Source organism: Portunus trituberculatus, chromosome 10, assembly GCF_017591435.1.
Source record: "Portunus trituberculatus isolate SZX2019 chromosome 10, ASM1759143v1, whole genome shotgun sequence".
NCBI classification, from domain to species: domain Eukaryota; kingdom Metazoa; phylum Arthropoda; class Malacostraca; order Decapoda; family Portunidae; genus Portunus; species Portunus trituberculatus.
The window spans coordinates 4331541-4352619 of record NC_059264.1 but is presented as its reverse complement, the minus strand read 5'-3'; the positions used below and the strand labels follow the sequence as shown (position 1 = coordinate 4352619).

General features: G+C 39.7%; 2 protein-coding genes across 2 annotated transcripts; both read right to left on the bottom strand.

Annotated features, from left to right (window-relative positions):
* Positions 1-580: 580 nt before the first annotated feature.
* LOC123501966 (succinate dehydrogenase [ubiquinone] cytochrome b small subunit, mitochondrial-like) lies at positions 581-8639 on the bottom strand. The gene is made up of 4 exons (XM_045251087.1): positions 8577-8639; positions 7179-7285; positions 4214-4413; positions 581-3157 (listed from the first exon to the last, which is right to left on the bottom strand). Exons 1-4 carry the CDS (start codon positions 8614-8616, stop codon positions 2980-2982), a joined length of 525 nt encoding a protein of 174 aa, XP_045107022.1. The 5' UTR covers positions 8617-8639; the 3' UTR covers positions 581-2979.
* A 1869-nt stretch (positions 8640-10508) lies between these two features.
* Positions 10509-19963, bottom strand: LOC123502110 (SWI/SNF-related matrix-associated actin-dependent regulator of chromatin subfamily B member 1-like). The gene is given in 11 exon segments (XM_045251322.1): positions 10509-10715; positions 11192-11245; positions 12681-12744; positions 12747-12811; positions 13232-13422; positions 14085-14251; positions 14600-14727; positions 15416-15556; positions 16157-16295; positions 18126-18231; positions 19809-19963. Coding segments are annotated over 10 exon segments (1119 nt in total). The 5' UTR covers positions 19887-19963; the 3' UTR covers positions 10509-10715; positions 11192-11205.
* Positions 19964-21079: the final 1116 nt, after the last annotated feature.

The following is a 21079-nucleotide window of genomic DNA, read 5'->3' as shown; positions in this document are numbered from 1 at the left end:
CCAGACTTTTCCCTTTTTTTCTATCTTCCACATAATTCCTCTCCCTAACTGTCCTTTTATGCCTGTCTTCACCCTTTCCTTTCTTTTCCTTTTTCTATCTCATACTAATCTTCCGCACACTTTTTCTCTAACTCCTATCACCCTACTCTTCTCACTCTTCCTTTCTTTTCCTTTTTCTATCTCATGCTCTTCCCTTACTTTTCTGTCCTTTTTATCTCATCCTCTTCACCTAAACTTTTCCTTTTTCTATCTCGCCCTACTCTTCTCCCACTTTCTCTAACTGTCTCTTCACCTCAAACTTTTTTATTTTCAGTCTTGTGCTACTTTACCCCCTCCAACACTTTCTCTCCTTACACCAACTCTCATCAAAATTGTCCCTCTCTTCTATATCACGCTTCTCTTCTCAATTTTTTTATTTTTTTTTTTTTTTTTTTATTTATTTATTTTTTTTTTTTTTTTTTTTTTATTTAACTAGAACTAGGTATACCACATACACACGAGCTAAGTATGAGAGACCATCACATCACCAAACACTCAACACTCAAGCTGAACAAGTCGCCAGAAACACAAAAGTCACGTATAACAATTCCGATACTTTATTCATATATGTACAATCAATCCAGTGCAGAAAAAAAATAATAAGTAAAAAAAATCATTATAAATTCCACTGATACATAAATTCTTTGCCTTCAGTCTTATCTACAATAATTTGCTGAGTTTCTGGCAGCAGTGGAATAGAAAAAATAAGTCAATTACTTAAACAACCTCCTTGTCTGCCTTGCACCTCAGAGACAAGGAGGATGTAGTTGTGTGGTGGTTGTGTTAATGGTGATAGTGATGTTACTGGTGCCTTCTCCTGCAGCAGTCACACATACACACACAGATGGAAGGAATGGAGGCAGAGAAGAGGGACACGAGTTGGGATGCATTAAGCTGTTATGTTTCTGTGGTGGTGTAGCCTCCTCACTTAACACTCAGCATGAAGTAGGGGCGATGGAAGCTCTTGGTTTGAGTGATGAGATGAACTGTTGATGTATTGGTTATCATTGAGGTTTGTATGAGTGTCCTATTATTCAGATGAGTTCTTTCTTGACTTTTTATGCATACCTCCAGATTTACATGTGCACAGGTGTGCATAGTATTGTTCTAAGACAACCAAGGAGAGACGAGCAGTAATTTTTAGATGTTCAGTAATCCAGGGAAGCAGTGACAAGGTTTATTAATTTAGAGATGTACTTAAAACTACCTTCCCATGACTATCTTCTCTTTGTTAAAACAAAGTGGTGTGTGTTTCCATCTCCTCCCATGGCCCAGGCAAAGAGTGGAGCGTGTTCTTATCTTCTCCCAGTTAACACACAGTTGTGTGTGTGTTCCTGTGTTCTCTCAGCTAGGATGCAAGTGTTGAGTGTGGAGGCTGCAAGTTTGTCACATTGTATTGACATACTAATGTTTCAATGCTGCTCTCAAGAAACAACTTCAGTCAACACTTTCAACAGTGAAGAAGTGAACATTGAACAAGGCCAGGAAATGCCATTGTCAGTATACTTTTCTTGGTGGTGTAGAAATAACATAGAAATAGTAACAAAAGACAAGCCATATCCCAGCCAAGGAGGAACATTTCTCAGCATTCACCCTTTGGAATTATTGTTTTGTTATGCTTCATGGTGGGGTGGCCAGGCAGAGGTGAAGGAAATGTACTGGAATGGAGTGAAGGAGCAGAGTAGTTGAAATAAAGGGTTCAATTTGAGCATGAGTACCAAGCAAGTTATATGAAAACTCAAAAGCTGAACTTTATATAAGACAATAGATTCATTGCTCATTACTAGTCACTCAGAAACACTCATATTTCATCCCATCTCTCAAGTCACTACCACCACCCATCTAGTGCTTGCATCATAGCCAACTAGAGTGCTTAAGGTGCTGTCCAGGGTTTCAGCCAAGTGCCTGTGTTGAGTGATTGCCTCATGCAAAAGTGAGTGAACAAGTCAGTTGCGCTACAAGTTCAATGTCTCTAGACCATCAAGACGAGTATAAAGGCACTGTGTATATGTACATGACTTCCATCTTTCCCTAGACAGAACCCGAAGCAGTTTGTGAGCCTGTGTATATATGTCTGCAACTTCCATCTTTCCCTACACATCCCCCAAAGCTCTTCATACGAGGGCACAGTGTATGTACGTATGTAACTTATCTTTCCTAGACAGCAGCCAAACTACTTCATATAAGCCTGTGTGTCACCGAGTTTGTTTTACTTTCACCGGGAGCGTTTCTTTCCTAAAGCTGCTGTTCGCTTCCTGAACTCCTAGTTTGGCCCAGAATTCCTTGTGCGAGTGTAGACTTGTGATGATGGCTTCAGTGCACTAGTTTTGTTAGAGAAGTTCATCATAGATCACCTTTTTAACAAGTATCTATGCCATGACTATTAAAGGAATGTACAATGAACGAACAGCAGTTTTACAGTGTTTCCCCTGTAACACTTGGGGAGTAAACCAGAGCAAATATTAGTGTGTTTAGCTTAACTTAATTTCCTCGGACAGCTGGTGCATGAAAGACAAGACTCCACTCATGACTGAAAAATTATCCATGAAGTAGGAATCTAACTGATACTTTTCAAACACTTTCTCCTCAGATGGTTCCTGTATGAAAGACAAGCCTCCATCGCCTCTGCTCTGCTCTTAGAGACAGTATTAGTAATTCCTTTAACTTATGATATGACTTCAATCAATATGTAGTGTAAACCTTCACTGATCCAGAGAGACAGACCCAAGATCAAATCGAACCTCCCTCTTTCGATACAATTTATTTACAAAAGACAATGACAAACCAGCATAAATTAACAAAAAAACATGGCTAGCAATCTCTACTTAGTTTAGCTGCACCCCGGCAGTAGTATGGAGAAGAGCTCACTCAAATAGTACAGAAAGGGAAGTGGGAGGCAGAGAGGCAAGGAGGAGGATTAGGGAAGGGTGTTGGATGACATTATAGTTTCCACAGGAGCTTGACGGCATTGATGATGCCCACGTCAGTGTAGATGAAGTAGCAGAGCCCACCAAGCGTCGCGATGGATAGGGCGTACACAGCACCGACGGCCAGCTTGGGGATGATCTTGCCGAACACTGAGGGTCTTATGTAGTCCACCACTATGGCCTCCACTCCCCTGCAGTGGTGAGGTGGAGGTTAGGGTTTGGTGTGTATGGATTGTGTGATTGAAAAGGTAAGGTGTGAGGTGAGAATTTAAAACTGTGTGGAAGAGGTGGGGTGAAAGTGACTGTGGATATGTGGCAAAGTTATGCACATTATGTGCTGTAACAACATTATTTCTGTAACATCATTATTCAATGCATTTGTGTGTGTGTGTGATTAATTTCTTAAAACTAACTAAATGAAACATGCATGATCCATCACAATGGAGCTCTTTTCAACCAGCACACAGCAAAACAAACACCACTTGCAGCAGTCAGTCTGGAATAATGAAAGTAAATACTCCCTATCAGAATGAGCCTTCCCTTACAGAACCACCACACGTGTAACTCCTTCCTGCCACCTTACACAAATTCATCAAATTCTCACCAGGTGATGTAACATATACTGCACTGCACTGCCTCATAAACAACTTACTCCCTTCATTACTGACTGATGCTAAAATAATTGGTTACCTCAAATCGACCTCATTCTATTGCTTTCAATGATTCTTGTGTATGACTTGTACTGGTATAAAGATATGAAAATTGTAATGGTTATTGGCTACAATGTACTGTGAATAAACTGGTCAAGTAATGCACACTAGCATATTTCATAAGACCTAGAATATAATATAAATAACCTACTAAGACCTAGTATATAATATAAATAACCTACTAAGACCTAGTATATAATATAAATAACCTACTAAGACCTAGTATATAATATAAATAACCTACTGAGATGGCAAAGAGCAAACAGAACTCCCTCCTGTCCATTAAACTTGCCATACAAAATCAACTACAGCATAATATTGGGATAACAACCAAAACGTGACTGAACACCAACTATCCTTACCAACACACACATTGAACAAAAATTAAGAAAATACAGGAGAAAAAAAAAAAAAGTAAACAAAAAAATTAAGTCTATATACAAATCAATAAAGAAAATAATGAAAACAAACAGTACACAAAAGTCTATACACAGCCTTCCCAAACCACCACCACCACCACCACTATCCCACACTAACCAATGAGAGTGCAGTGTGAGGGACAGGGCCATGAGGTACTCGATGGACGGGGTGGGCCAGATGAAGGCCGCCGGGATGACGCCCATCAGCACCAGCGTCAGAATCCTCTCGGCCGTCCAGTGCAGAACATGGTCATGGCCAGCCTGCTCAATCTCTGGGGCTGCTGGCCGCATAGTGGAGGTGGCCAGGAGCTGCTGTGGCTGTGGGGGGAGTGGACAGTGAGAAGAGAATTGGAGTGTGGAGGTAGAGAAGCAAAAGGTTAGAGGAGGACTGGGGTATTGGGGAGAGGGAAGAAATAGGGTGTAGGAGGCATAGAATAGGGGTGGGGGGGGAAAGGGAAGGCTGGGAGAGAAGCAAAGACTGCAAGGAAGGAATACAGTGTAGGGGGATAGAATGGGGAGGCAGGGAAGACTGGGCGAGAACTGAGAAAACTGGGTTGGGAAAAAATGGGCATATATGAGATGAGTGGAGGGTAAAGAGGAATGGGATGTGCTGGTAGGTGTGGGGAGAAACTGGGAGAGGATGGAGGTGTTAGGGTGAGGGAATGTGTGTATACAGGGGAGGACAGAGGTGGTACAGGGGACAAAATTTGTTTAGTATATGGGGGCAGCAAAGGGTGAGGAGATTAATGGGATATGGGTGGGGAAGAGACTGGGCAGAAATATGTATGGGGGCACATGATATACCAAACTACAGAGATGTCCTAACCACCCTGAGTGTGCCCAAGCTGTCTACCACACAGAAAAGCCCTGGAGAAACTTGAAGGGGGAGCAGGTGGTGTAGGTGTGGATGCCACAGCAAGCCCCTCCCAAGTTTGTTCAGGGCTTCTCTATGTCTGGTAGACAGCTTGAGCACACTCCAGGTGGTTAGGACATCTTTGTAGTTGGTATATCATGTGCCACCTGCTCCCCCTTCATGTGCCTCTTCCAGTCGGTGCCACAAGACACCAGAACAAGATGATGCCCCTAGATGCACCCCACACACACCAATACCACCTTGGTGTGATCCCCGCCATGGTGCAAGCAATAAACCTCTATGATAGTGTTCTTATCTTAAGCTTCCTAGGTAAATTTTCAGTATATATATAATACTGCAATTTTAATAAAGTTATTTATTATTAATATTTTTATTATTACTACAATTATTGTTGAGATATGGAAACCTGGGAGACAATGGGTATACATGAAGGAGGGGTGAGACAGGGAAGACTGGGAGGATTGCATTGCTAAACCAACAAAAACTACAAAGAAAAAAAAATAAATAAATAACATTCCATGAGAATGAATATAAAAGTTAAGCAATGGGAGGAAATACACACTAGCACACAAAAAAAGAAAATAAATAAATACGCATGTAGAGTCAACTCTCAATTAACGTGAGGGTTGCATTCCTGAAGACGTCACTTTATTCAAACGTAATTTTCCCATAGAAAAAAATGTAATGGGGAGATTACAATCCTGGCCACTGGGAAAGTCTGCCCATTTTGGGGATTTTGTTACTCATACCTTAAAAAATTAATATGTGCATCAGTAGGTCATGGAAACAATAAAAACACGTTCTCACCTGCACATCTTTCTTGTCTGGGAAATTAGAGAATTGCTATTCAACACTATCTGTTGTATGATTATATATGTCATGGACGTTATCACATGTTCATACACTTACTATTATTATGTTGAACAAAATTAATCATGAGTATAATTTGGTGGTGGTTGGTAGCAGTGTTTGTTTACCATCACACTAGCTGACTGAGCCATGCAGTCCAGACCACAATGCCTCACTGTTCCACCACAGGCAACATGGTAAATTTGACAAAGAGAACCAGCCCTATCACTGCTGCAGAGCATGATTTATTAATAGACTTGGTGAGCCACGGACAGTACTTCTAAATAAAAGCACAGATGGCCGTATAGTGTGGTCTTAACAAATGGAGAGAATTTCCATCTCCTTCAATTGTGCAGGCTATGGGAAGAGGACAGTCCATCAGCTATCAACATAAGTGGGTACTTATCAAGCGATAAAGACATACAATTGATCGAAACCTCAGTAAAATTCTGATAGAAAACTTGGGAGATGGAGATGCTGGCAGCAGCAATGTTGTTGTTGTTGTTGTTCCTCAGACCTGTTTGTTCGCTAAGGCTTTGTTATTGCCACACTACCAACAAGTTAAGTGGATTCCACCCCTGAGTTCGGTTCCAATTGCAATTTTTGTAAAGTAGACTATTTGGATGATACCCTATATGTTTTCATGCTTCTAAAGCCAATTAGTTTGCAAAAAACTAACAATAATATGTATTTAGGCATGCGAAGGTAATGATGAAGACATGGGTCTTAGTTCACCTTTGTGGCAAAGGTACGGTAAATCTTGCCTGATCGCTGCCTTCCCAAGATATAGGAAGACAGTGTTCGCTCTGAAGAATACTGATTTCTCCTGGACGGTATCCTTCAACTGATGAAGGTGGAAGGCATTGTTTAAGAATCTGGCCAAAAATGTCTCGGTACAGTTTCTCCCCGAAGCAGCGTAGGTGCATCTGACGTCATTGAGTCGAGTTAACCAGCATTAAACTGAAGAAATCACGTAATATTGAGTTGTGTTAAATCAAAATAGTGTTATTCAAACTCATGTTAATCAAGAGTTGACTGTGAGACAAAAAATAAATAAATAAATAAATAAAATTACAATAATCCAAACCAAACATTGCATAAAAATAAAAAACTAGCTACTCAGAGAAAAAGAAACCAAAAAACACACAATGCTAAGAAAACAGATAAAGAAAAATTAACAGAGAGAGAGAGAGAGAGAGAGAGAAAAAAAAACAGCAATGCAACCAATCATAGTGCTGAGGGAATAACCACCTGTCGAACAAGGGTGACAGGCCCAGGTGTGTGTGTGTGTGTGTGTGTGTGTGTGTGTGTGTGTGTGTGTGTGTGTGTGTGTGAGATAGGGGGAGGGGAAAAGGCTCACCTGACTAGGGGGCAGGGCCTGGGTGCATGTGGCTGGCAGGACGGGTCGCGAGGTCACCCTGTACAAGCCATTTAGTCGTAGTGCCCCGAACCGTGACGCCACCCCACCTGCCGACACAAACACACATAGGTAAGAACACACACCAGAACACAATGAGATGAACAGATGGGAAAAAAAAAAAAACTACTTAGATGGCAATCCCCAAGCAGGTCTGAGAGAGTTAGCCACAAGAATGGGATAAATGTTTTGAAACAACCTCCCTTTTAGTAGAGAGAAGGAAATACAGAAGAAGGCAGGGAGCTTGAGTGTACCAGAAAAAGGGATGACTGATTGAGAGTACTGGTTAACTCTTGCATCATAGGTGGACAGAATAGGAGTGAGAGGAAGAAAATACAATGGAGATGTATAGATAAGCAAATATATATATATATATATATATATATATATATATATATATATATATATATATATATATATATATATATATATCCCAGACCAAATAAGCTGTTGTTTATTAATTTAAAATTTAATTAAATCCTTTAAAATTAAACATTCAATAATTATTATCTGCTTGTGAGACAAGGGTCGACATTTTACAATACAGAATGAGGTGTCAGTACGCATCTGGGCCTGTGTGTATCAAGAATATGGCCAACTGTCACCAGCACACACAGGCCTGACTCGTTAGGTAAAAATGACAACTGTGACACTGATTAACGTCAATTGTCAAATATACTCCTGTTAATTACACAACGGACCAAAAGTGTCGCCTCAAAAAAAGTGCCGCCCAGGACGGACCGCCCCGGCTCCCACTAACTACACCGCGGGGTTAACTGTTAACAACCCAACTGTCAGATAGCTCGTTCCTTCACCAGCCTCATTAGTCCAGCCTGTCACCACCACACTAGCCTGACAAGCACGCCACACCACCACGCCATCAAAACAAGGAAAACACGTCCACCTTGAACCAAGTAAACCAACAAACGAACAAATTCCGCCCTTCAAATAAAACACTCGTGCTAACTCGTCACCGGCTGCCTGTACAGTACCTCCTTCGTCACACATTTCCCCTCAGATCTCCCTTACCCTACCCTCACCTCCTCTCACCCCACCCCACACACCAGCCCCAGACACGCCGCAACCTTCCCCTACCACATCAACCTTCTAACTAAAGGAATTCCAAGTCAAATGAATAAAATAATGGTGATAATTTTCCTTCCTTTCACTGGCTGGGTAGGATTGCGTCATTGCCGACACTAATAAACATGTAATTTCTCGCCTTGTCTCCCTATTTACCGCCATTATTACCCATTATAAAGGTACATGAAGGTCTTAACTCACGGAAAATACAGGTAAGGTTCAGGGATTGGTGGTATAAATGTGTGTTTTTATGCTTACAGTTTCTAGAGAGGCCGCGAAGGGCTAACATTGCCGCCATCTTGGACCTAACTGCCACTACGAGCTTATAGGATATTTTGATCTAGATTCGGTTTTGGGATTTTTTTTTTTTTTTTTTAGCTATTTGGGGTTATTTTAAGAGTTTTAGATTTTTTATGTTTAGTTATTAGCATTTTTATTCATTCAATGCCGCATTATGTTTATGGAATGCAGATCAGGTAAAATTTATGGAATATTTTTAGGTCTTTTATTATATTTCACTCGTTTATTATCTTCAACATATTCAAATGTTCTTTCTTTCGTATTAATTTCATACACTAAATTATATTTCTAAGCGGAAAGTTAATATCACGAGCCTAAAATATTCCCCACTAATATAATCACAAACATATTTATACTTCTCTTCTGGAACTAAAACACGCCTAAATAATTTAACCACATATTTTCTGTAACTAATAGGACTTGAATGAGCCATGATATCTAACATCGCCATAGGAATAAATTCAAGGCCGCTAACACCATTATCCCCTGCAAACCATTACCTCAGACAATATCACCTTCCTTATACCATCCCCGCAGCCCCTTCATTTAAACAGGACCTAATAAAACCAGGCGTTCTCCCCACCACTCCCCGCTCCCCGTTCATCTAAAGGGAGATATAGGAATGAAAAATGGCGCATAGAATAAATAAAATAAAGATGAATTAGAAAATATTTTAAAGGATGTTAAGTTAAATAAATATTGCAGAAGTAAATGATGGCAAATGATAATGTGGATGAAAAAAAAATGTAGACAAACAGATATATGAAGAAATAAATGGATAGGCTATAATGTAGACGATTAAATGAGAGAGAGAGAGAGAGAGAGAGAGAGAGAGAGAGAGAGAGCTAAAATAGATGTACTACTGTTGCCAAAGTAGATTATACTTGTCATAGAACTCTGTAACCTTGAGAGAGAGAGAGAGAGAGAGAGAGAGAGAGAGAGAGACCTTCCCATCCAGCATCCAACCTCTACATCCCTTAAAAAGACACCTTCATCCCCGTTAATCCTTAAATAACATACCCCGTCCCTTTCAAACTCCCTAAACCAGTCCCTTCTTATAACAAACGCTCCTAATATCCAAACACTGTTCCTAGATCCCTTAAAATACCTCGCCTTGGTCTGGACCCTTAAAAGTTCCCCTACACAGATCATTGCCCTAAACAACACACACACAAACATGTCTCTAACAATTCCCTAGTATCTAAAACCATTCATAACCAGACCTTCAGCCTTTAAAACATCCCTTTACCCCTTGAAATATAACACACCCCTACCACTATTTCTTATCCCTTTTCAAAAATTCTACCCTTTATTAATTCGTTGACTCCTCCTATCATCGCTAAAAAAAAAATTTAAAATAAATAAAAATAATAAACAGATAAATAAAAATAAAATATCACCAATAATTCGTTCAATAGTGTCATGTACCTTAAATATACCTGGAGTGGTCACATTACCCCTTAGAAACAAATACTGGTGCCTTTAAAAGAAACTAGCGCCACTTTTTTCTACCCTCAAAATAACTCGATCAGTCCTGCCCATTATCCCTTAATCCATTCTGTACTATGGCGTGTTTTAATTTCTATTCTGGCTACACTTTGGTAATTTTATACAGCTTCAGAAACTCATACGGGGATTAAAATAGTGAAGATTCTTGACCATTAATCTTCTGACCTCCATTGACACAAATCTCAAGGTGAAAATGTGTCCCAGTAATGAAGGGGTTAAAGGAGTAAAGACCATGGCCATTAGTCTTCTGACCTCCATAGACCCTTCCCAATGTCAATAAAACCGTCTAATCATAACCGAAATTCATCCTAAAAATGCGTCCCAGTACTGAAGAGGTTAAAAGTACGCGAAGGTGATCCCTATAAAAATACATCAACAATATTCAAATTATCAGTTTTATTGGTATCATTATCATTATTTTATGTCTTAACGTTAAAAATGGTACTTATTTTGTCTTAATTGTTATTGTATTTTGTATTGTGGTGTGTGTGTGTGTGTGTGTGTGTGTGTGTGTGTGTGTGTGTGTGTGTGTGTTGCTCCCTCACTCAGTGCCTTGCTAAATCATACAGATAATTTCCATACACAGATCTGAAAGAGAAATATACATGAAGTCAATGTTTGGTTAATATTCTCTTTCTCTTCCTCTTCCTTTCGTTAATTCATAATGTTTAAAGTTGGGTTAATATTTCTAATTCATGATTATTATTACTTCTCTTCCTCATCCTCCTATTCTTTAATTCATGACAATGTTAGTATAATGTATTTATGTTCTTTCCGTCTTTTCCTCCTTATCTTTCTCCTGTTTTATTTTTATTTCATCTTTCTTCCTTCCTTATATTTTCTTAGTCACCTTCCTTACTGCAAAACTATATAAATAACTCTCTCTCTCTCTCTCTCTCTCACACACACACACACACACACACACCGATATATAACAGCCTATTCATACTCAAATAAACACACATCTTTATCACCATCATTATTATCACTATCATCATTATCGTTAATATTAACTTCATGCATACATCAATACATACATACATACATACGGACACACCCCTCACCTGCAGTTCCCTTGTTACCAGCCAGGTGTTGTGTTTGCAAGGCGCCTCATTCGTCTAGAAGGAAACAGATAATTTTCAAGCAACATAATTTTTTCGTAAGCTTTTATTATTTTCTCTTAATCCTATAACATTCTTCCTTTTTAACATTTTTTTTACTCTCAAAGTTTTCATCCTTTTTTTTTTTGTATCTTAATGATAAAGTACATCCCTTTTTTTCTATACAGACAACCCCCGCTTAACGAAGGGGTTACGTTCCTAAAAAATCCTTCGTTAAACAAAATTTCGTTAAGTGAACCAAATATAACAAGTTTAACCCTTGATTTGAACTTCCATTGAGAGTAAACAAAGCGAGAGTGCATCATAGTACACTGAAAGGTTTAATGAAAGTAAAAATTATGAAGTTGAACATTTAGGCAGTTTAATTTAAGTCATTATAATGTACACTAATGTATGTATGTACGTAACTTTATAATGTTGATGATCTTAAATTTATGAAGGGAGGGAGAGTGAAACGGGAAAGACACTAACCGGCAACCTGTGGAATGTAAACAAAGGGCGCATCATTGTATCACATACAAAACTTATGTACCACATTTCCACAAGGCTTTCCATTTTATCCATTGTTGAGTCATGAGTTCAGGTGGTTCTTTTAGCTTGCAAGGAAGATACGGTCTCACCAGCCTTCTTAATAGAGTTTGCTGACTTGAAAATAGTAGACAGTAGATGGAGTCAAGATGGTGGCGAGCAATGCTATTAGTTTTCTCGCCTCTCGTGTCTGTGAATAATATCCAGCTTCACTTTGAGAGTAAGAGACTTCCCGGTCTTCTTAGCAACGCTAGGCGACATTGCGAGGGAAGACGAGCTGGTGCTGACACTGTTATTGTTTTGAATAGGAGCAATGAGTGATGCGCGTGTTGTCCACGAGAGGTGCTGGTGTTTTCAAAAGCCTCTCGGCTTGCGTGATACGGTGGGGCTTTCAAACTTGGAAAAAATTACCTGGATAAAACTTCGTTAAAGCGAGTTTTGTGTTCATCAAACGAGCAGATGATAGTAAAATGAACCCTTCGTTGTAGCGAAATTTCATTGTGTGAACCTTCGTTAAGCAGGGGTTGCCTGTATTTCTTCCTACTTTTTCCTTCTCTATCATAAACACTTCAAATATTGTCATCTTCCTTTCATCATTCCATTCCATCTTACTAATCTAAAACCAAAATGTTTTTACTCTTTTCCTTCACAACAAACCCAAAACTGTAAATATCACCTTTTTTTTTCCTCCCACTCTCCCATCCAACTCTTCCCTCCCTCTCTCCTCTTCTTCCTCCCATCCCACCCTCCTTTATTCCCTATTCCTCTTCTTCTCCATCCTGTCTCTCCCATCTCACCCCACCTTCCTTCCTCCACCTCATGCTCTCCTCTTCTCCTCCCATCCTTCCCTTCCCTCTCAATCCCATCATCCCTCCCATCCCTCCTCCTCATCTGTGTCCCTTACCTGGTGTTCCTGTCCTGGTCCCTGATCTTCTTCTCCATCTCTGCGTCAGTGAGTGTCTCCAGGAAGGTGACCACTGTTCCGCCTCACTCTGGGACCGAAATGGAACCTCCACACAAGGCAGGGGTGATTCGCTGCTTCCGGTGCACGGTGGAGGGAGGAAAGGGAGGGTGATATTAGTGGTGGTGGTGGTGTGGTGTGGTAGTAATGATGTGATGTGATGTGATGTGGTGTGGTGTGGTGCTATTATCATCCTAACACACACATTACTATTTCTGCTACTACTACTACTACTACTACTACTACTTATTATTATTACTGCTTATCAATCTCTATCATTTCCTTCTCTTACAATTCCCTTCGTCTCTCTCTTTCTATTTTCCTTCTTTCATCTTCTTTCTCTTCCTTTCTGTGTGTCATCATTACTACTACTTCATTTTCTCTCTTTTAAGTCCCTTTTTCTCTCTCTCTTTTCTTTAATATTCCTCTTCTTCATCCCTTCCTCTCCTTCTTAACCTAATAACAGACCCAATCCCTCCCTCACAGTGGTTTACCTGAAGGCATAAGTGCGCTGGTGCCAGAACAGTTGCCCCCGCACAGAGTAAGCGATGGCGGTGACAAACTCCCCGCCAAGGCCCAGCTCGGAGCAAAGTTTTGAAGCGAAATCCTCAGGGGAGTTCTCCGGCTCAGACATGTCCCACTCAAATTGGTCGTTGAGTGAGATGTTCCCCACGTGGATGTTTAGCTGTGAGTGGAGATGGGGGGAGGGGTTGTTGGGTTAGGTTAGGTTAGGTTAAGTATTTTTATTTATTTATTCATTTATTTCTTATTATTATTACTTTTTTATTGAGTTTATTTTTGGGTTCTTATTATTACTTTTTTTTTGGTTTGGTTTGTTGAGTTGGTTTAGTTTAGGGGTTGGGTTGGGTTAGAGTTCATTTGGTTAGGTTAGGTTAAGGGTTGAAGTTGAAGTTAAGGTTAAGGTTTGTTAAGGTTCCCACACTCTCTCCACTCCTTCCCACCCTCCTACCAGCCCCATTCCTCTCCCAGCACCCCTCATTCTTTTCCCAACACCTCTCATTCCCCTCCCATCAACCCCATTCCCCTCACATCATCCCAGTTCCTCTCCCAATACCCATATTCCTCTCCCAACACCCTCATTCCTCTTCCAACACCTCATTCACCAGTTCCCTCCCAGCAACCCTCATTCCTTTCCCAGCACCTTCATTCCCCTCATACCAATAGCCCAGTTTCCCCTCCCAGCACCACTTATTCCTTTCCCAGTAGTACCTTCATTCCCCTCATACCAGTAGCCCACTTCCCCTACCAGCATCCCTCCTTCCTCTCCCAGTACCTTCATTCCCCTCCCAGCATCCCCGTTCTCCCTGTTCCCCTCGTTGGCCTCACCTTGATGACTATCCTGGTGTCGGAGTGGTCTGAGATGATGGTCTGTGAGGGGAACTGTTCCATCTGCTGCTTGATGGAGGTGGAGATGGCTGGCACAAACATCAAGGGGTTCAGGTCCAGGTCGTCACACAGCAGCTCGGCAAATTGCTCTGGACTTATCTGCATCTCTGCGGGTGGTGGTGGTGGTGGTGGTGGTGGTGATTTTTTTTTTTTGTGTTGTTTGTTTAATTGCCACTGCTTTTCCTGAATCACTAATCACTTTAAGACATTTTCACTTATTCTATAGCCATGTTTAATCTTTGAAAAAATAAATAAACAAAATGAACACACACACACACACACACACACCAATAAAAAAGCATGACAAAAGTAAATAAACAAACAAAAAACAAATTAATACATACACACACACACACAGCTAAATCAAGAAGTATGAAAAAATACAAACAAATAAGATAAATAGATAAATAAACACACACAGACATACATACACACACACACAAACACACACGTACCATTCTTATTCCAGGTGAAGGTGTCCCTGAGTTTCTGTCCCTCAATCTCCATGTCCAGTCTGATGGGCACCAATTCCTCTTTCTGGCAGGAGTTCTCGTGGATCTGTGCTGGGTCAAGGTCATCGTAGCTGTACGGGGGAGAGGGGGTGGTCAGGTCAGATGAGAGAGAGAGAGGGATGGGAAGGGATGAAGGAAGAGGTGCAGAGAAGAGAATGATAGTGATGAAGGGAAGGGTAGAGAATATGAGGGAGGGAGGGAGGGAGGGAGGGAGGGAGCATGTGGTGTGGAGTGTAGTGAAGAGGAGAGGAGAGGAGAGGAGAGGAGAGGAGAGGAGAGGAGAGGAGAGGATAGGTGAGGAGAGGAGAGGAGAGGAGAGGAGAGGAGAGGAGAGGAGAGGAGAGGAGAGGACAGAAGAAGAGAAGAGAAGAGAAGAGAGGATAATGAAGAAAAAAATAAAAGAAAAAAGGAAAGAAGAAAAGAGAAGAGAATGATTATGTGAAGGGAAGGGTAAAGACTGGGAGGAAGGAAGGAAGGAAGGAAGAAAAAACAAAGGATGGAAAGGAAAGGAAAGGAAAGGAAGTGAAGGATGACGGATATGTGAAGACATCTTTGAGCAAATTTAGGATAAGGAGAGGCAAAGTGACAAATATATTCTCATTCTCTCTCTCTCTCAACACATTAATTAATTTTTCCAATATTTTCTTTGTTAAGTAAGAAATGAAAGCAAACACCAAAGTAACTATTAGTAACTATAACCATCTGTAACTCTCTCTCTCTCTCTCTCTCTCTCTCTCTCTCTGTGTGTGTGTGCCTCACCACATGGGGAAGGTGCGTATCTTCTTGGAGATGATGCGGTTGCGGTTGATGGGTGTGGCCTGCGGTACGGCGTCCAGGTGGGAAGAATTGGAGATGGTGGGCACCCAGGGAGCGGCCGGCTTCTTCACCTGCCTCTCTGCCCTAAGACGACAACAACAACAACAACAACAATAACAACAACACATTTAAAAAGCTGCAATGTGACAAGCTAATGAAAATGTCAGCAGGAAAAAGAGAAAAAATCAAAAGAAACAAGAAAAGAAACAAAAGAAATAAAAGAAACTATAATAGACAGCTCCCCTACCCAGCCAAAAAATAAATGAAATACAAAAGAAACAAACAAAAATATTAAAGTAAACAAAAGAATTAAATAAACAAAATAAAGAAAAACAAAGTGAATTAAAAACAACCACCTCCTGTATCTAACCCCCCCCAAAAAAAAGAAGAAAAACAAAAAGTAAAAGAAAAAAGAAAAGAAAAATAAAACAAAAAGATAATAAACAAAGAAAAGAAGAAAAAAAACACTTCCCAACCAAGCCAACAAAAAAAAATAAATAAATAAATAAAAATAAAAAAATAAATAAATAAATAAAAAAAGAAAACAAAGACATCTTAACTATCTAGCCATTGAAAGAAAGATAATAAAGCAAAAAAAAAAATAATAAACAAATAAATTAAATAAAATAGAATAAATGACTAAATAAATGAATAAAATAAAAACCATTCAAGCAGCACCCGTACCTGGCGGCAGCAGCTTCGGGGTCCTGCTGCTGCCTGACTGACACGGCCTTGTACTTGTCCTCATTCCCCTCGATGATGTCCTCCACCTCCGAAGCACGTAGCAGCGAGATATTGGAGGCCAGGACGTGTTGGGTCAGGCCTGGGTGGTGGAGGGGAGGAGTGGAAGTATTGGGGTGGTGGAGGTGGATGGTGAGATGCGAAAGAGAAAGAAATACCAAGAAAGATAAGAGAAAAGAACGTGGTGTGGTGTTGGAGGTGTTGGGGTGGTGGAGTATGGGTGGAGTGAGGGTGGATGGTGAGATGGGTGGGAGAGAGACAGAGGGATAAAGAAAGGAAGAGAGAGAAATACCAAGAAAGATAAAGAGAAATGATAAGGAAGAATTATGAGATGAAAGAAAAGAAGAAGGATGGAAACAAGACAACAAAACAGAGGAAAAGACAAAAATAAAGAAAGAAAAGGAATATTTACAAGGTGAAAGATGGAATAGAAGGATGGAAAAAAGAGGAACAAAAGAAATAGAGGAAGAGACAGGAAAATCAAGAAAGATAAAGAAAGGGAAGGAATAGTAATGAGATGAAGAAGGGAACAAGGAAGAGAGAAAGAGGATGGTGATGGGGAAGAGAAACACAGAGGGTAAGACCAGAATGAATAGTTATGGACGGGATAGAAAGAAGACAAGAAGAAAAACAAGTTCAAAATTAGACATTGAAAAGGAATATCCACCACGGACAAAAAGAAAAAAATAAGACAAATAAACACAAATGAAAATAAATAAAAATCAACAAACAAGGCAATTAAATAAGATAAAAGTAAATACATACATGAAAGTGATATAGCACAATTCACTAATGACTAAATAAATGAACCATGAGTGAATGTACAAATAAACAGGAGTGACACAAAACACAAATTAAAAATGTCATTATAGAAGAACACCCAACTCCATGTCATAATAATAATAATAATAATAATAATAATAATAATAATAATAACAACAATAATAATAATAATGATGATGAGGTAAAGTTCACAATGTACTTTTTTGGACTTGACTCATTACCATTGGTACATTTATTTATTTATTTATTTCTATTTTATTTTCTTCACTATTTCACATTATCAGTTATACAAATACAAGTAAAAGAGGAGTCAACATTTATGTGGTACAAAAGAATAGCATCTGCTGGACCGTGACTTTAAATATTTATAAATGTGCAAAATAATTCAACAAAAAGAATGACACACAAGTGTGACTATTCTTTTCATTTAATTTTTAAGTGACTTACTCTGAGAGAATTAATTCACTATCAAACTAATGACAATGGAAAACTAGTAAAGAAACATAACTAGACAAAGAAAGGCACTTAAACAAAAATGGAAAAATACAGACCGAAAACTGAGTAACTAAATTTTGAGGCCACAACTGACGACAAAGGAAGCCATGTGAAGCCGTCAGGGACCATATTCTACACACCATCATGGCTAATGATGTCAGTCATAACGAGACAAAATGGTGCATTCTAGACACATCAATCTGTAACGTCATAAGAGCTGAGACATGGTTCACCCTGCATCTGTCAGGCTGTCAGCTGTAGTCTTCTCCTATGTATTGTGTTTCTTTTGTTTGGATGCACTGTCTAATTATTCCCAAAACTAGTAATATCATGAGAGATACGACGATAACTATGTAGAACATGGCCCCAGGCTTACATATAACACTCCCTGTGAAAAACATTAACACAACACAAACATATGAACAAAAAACTCAACATAAAGTCTTACAGAAACAGCAACAAGTCCCACCACACTCAGGACTCACACAACTTGTTAATTTGGACTCATATGCTTAAACGTTCTTGAAGAGTTAGAAGAGTTGGGTGTCATTCTATAAACTTACCCAGCAGCCCCATAAAGGTGTGAACCCCATGACAGTTGAGCACCACACTGAACACACACCCAGGAACCTACCAAGCTCCATCAGTTTTTTGCGCTCATCATTGGTGATGGAGCGACGGTACATGCCGGGGAACTTCTTGTACAGCGACCCGCGGAACAATCTGAGGTAGTTCCCCACCTGAAGAAGAAGAGAGAGAGAGAGAGAGACTAGTGTGAGTATTATCATTGCATACAAATTCATTCAAATCAATCAATAATACCTTAAAACCACACACACTGACATTACCCACACTTGACAATTTGAAGAAAAAACTATAGTAAATATCAACACAAGGCACGCTGTTCTATTTACTAAAGTTTACAGCTCTTAACCCCTTCAGTACCATGACATGATTTCATATTCACTCTGGTTATTATTTTGGTGATTCTATACAGCTTCAGAAACATATGTGGGGATTAGAATAGTAAAGACTCTGGCCATTAATCTCTTGACTTACATAGACCCTTTCTAAAGCAAATATAATAATCTAATCATACACAAAATATCACAGTAAAAATGTGTCTCAGTACTGAAGGGGTTAATCCCCCAAACAAAACTGGGAACCTGGTGGGAAAGTTGGATTTTCAGGAGGGGAAAGCTAAGATATGGTCAAATGTCACCTTACCACCAAAAATAAGAGGGCGTTTTTGCTGCTGTTGTTATGATGGGCCCCATCTATGATACAACAGAAAATCTAATAAAATCGATAGTTTATCCTAAGGAACACTAAATTAACATGAGGTTAGGTTAGGAGGTGCTGGGTTAGATCAGTCCATAAAGAGGTTAGGTTAGTAAACACAGCAGCATGCCTTGTTTTGATATTGGCACTGTCCTAATATAGATGTCCCTCTGGCTCACCTCATTTCCCAGCTCCTATTTTGCAGCTGATTTGACGTCACATATATGAAGCCACACGACTGGTCAACAACACACACGCACACATGCTCTTCCTATTCCCTTATTCGTTATCAGATTTCCACTTCCTTTATTTGTTATCATTATCCTTCCAAAGTTCTCATATGTCCTTATTCGTTATCTTCTTCCATCTTCTATCACCTGTTTTATTACCATTTCCTCCCATTCCCTTATTCGTTACCATATTCTCATTCAAATTTTATCCTATTCCCTTACCTATTCATTATTCTCTTCCCATATCAGTTATCCATTTTTCTTCCTATCTACTGTTTCATTATCATTTCCTCCTATTAAATTGTTCATTATCATATTTTCCCTTCCATTTCCTCCTATTCCTTTATTCGTTATCCATTTTTCTTTCTATCTCGTTTTATTCTCATTGCCTACATTTATTGTCCATTTTCTTTCAATCTCCTGTTTTACTCCCATTTCCTCCATTTATTATCGATTTTTTCTACCTCTTTCATTCCCATTTCCTTCATTTATTATCTCTTCTCTCTCTTTCCCCTGTTGACCAATAGAGTGACTTCATATACTTGACGTCCAACCAGCTGTGTGAAAGAGCTGCGAAGGGGGAGCCGGGACACGAGGAGAGCTGGAGGGACCTGCATATTAGGACTGCCTTAATATTCAACAACAAGAGAAAGAAAACAACATGAAGAAGTGAAGGAAAGGAGGCACAGAAGCAAAACAAGATGCCGGGTAGGACACAACACTACTACATTTTCCCCTTGTTCTACCCCTCACACAACCCCCATCCCAGCCCCACCCATCCTTCAGCCCTCCCCTCATCGCCTCACCTCAGATCCAATGCACCAGTACTCGCCATTCTCCTCCAATTGGAAGCTAACGGGCTTGTCTCCGTAAGTCTTCGCCATCTTGCGTGTAAACAAAGCGGCGGCGTCCAGGAAGCTGATGATGATGATGATGGTTGACTACGACTTGATCTTGACTATAAAGGCGACTCGGGATTACTTCTACCACAGGGACCTGGTTATGGAGAAAAAAAAAAAGAAAGAAAAACAGGGGAAAACGGCTTATTTACAGAAAGGCGATCCACTGAAATCATTGACACCCATTGGTTATACATGGGCCTTCCCCCACCACTGCACAACGCCTTACACACACACACACACACACACACCTCTATGAGTCCCCTCGAACCCTGTACAATACAACTTTTTATAGGTAAATACACACACACACACACACACACACCGTCCACCACCACACTCAGGCAAAGCAAGGCATCCCTGGCGTGGCGGCTCCCCAATCAGCTAACCCTGCCAGCCCGTCCCTTCACCCTGCAACGAAGTGATTTAGGGTGTTTTTCGAGTGTGTTTTTTCAGATGTTTGCAGGTGTTTTAAGGGCTTGCTCTGTTGTAGTAGGTGGAGGAGGTGGAGGTGGAACGGTGGGGAGGGAAGGGAGATGGAAGTAATGAGTAAAGGTGAAAAAAAAATACTTCGGCTATATATCATTATTTTTTATTGTTTATTATTAGGGTTTGCATTGTTTTTGTATTTTGTTTATTGATAGGAATATAAATAAAGTCATAGTCCTTAATAACATATTGGCTAGCTATGTTTTTTTTTTTTTTTTTTTGTTTCTCGTTGAAATAACGTGTTCGGCATTCTATAATTTTACTTTTTAATTAGCACGCCTAGGATTATTTTCGTGCTTGATAAAAGACTTCGAAAATATGAAAAACATAACCGAAGTAATACAATTCCATAAAACTAAGTCTAACCATTCGTATTTTCAAATCTAAAAAAAAAATTACTACAAAAATAGAAAACAAAAATCTTTATACGACGAGGAATCTGTGTTTTCTTTATTTGGGTGGGAAGCAAAAATTTTTCGTATTCAGAAAATGTAACATAATATATTGTTGCTGTACTTTCTTTCTAGACATCATGATGTGTTTGTGGCGCCGTTAATTTAAGATAAAGACCGCTCATTTGACTTGGCTTTGTAAACAATTGATTCGGTAATGTTATTATATTTTGGTTATTAGTTAAAGTATTTGTTGCGTCTAAAAATACAGTGCATTTCAGTATGGGTGCTTTTTTT

What these genes read in the sequence shown, in the direction of transcription:
- LOC123501966 (XM_045251087.1), bottom strand. Translation starts at nt 8,616, where the DNA reads ATGGCGGCAATGTTAGCCCTTCGCGGCCTCTCTAGAAACT. An exon ending in AGGCCCTGCCCCCTAGTCAG is followed by an intron (nt 4,414 to 7,178) that starts GTGAGCCTTTTC and finishes CTCCCCCCACAG; the next exon opens with CCACAGCAGCTCCTGGCCAC. An exon ending in CTCACACTGCACTCTCATTG is followed by an intron (nt 3,158 to 4,213) that starts GTTAGTGTGGGA and finishes TCACCACTGCAG; the next exon opens with GGGAGTGGAGGCCATAGTGG.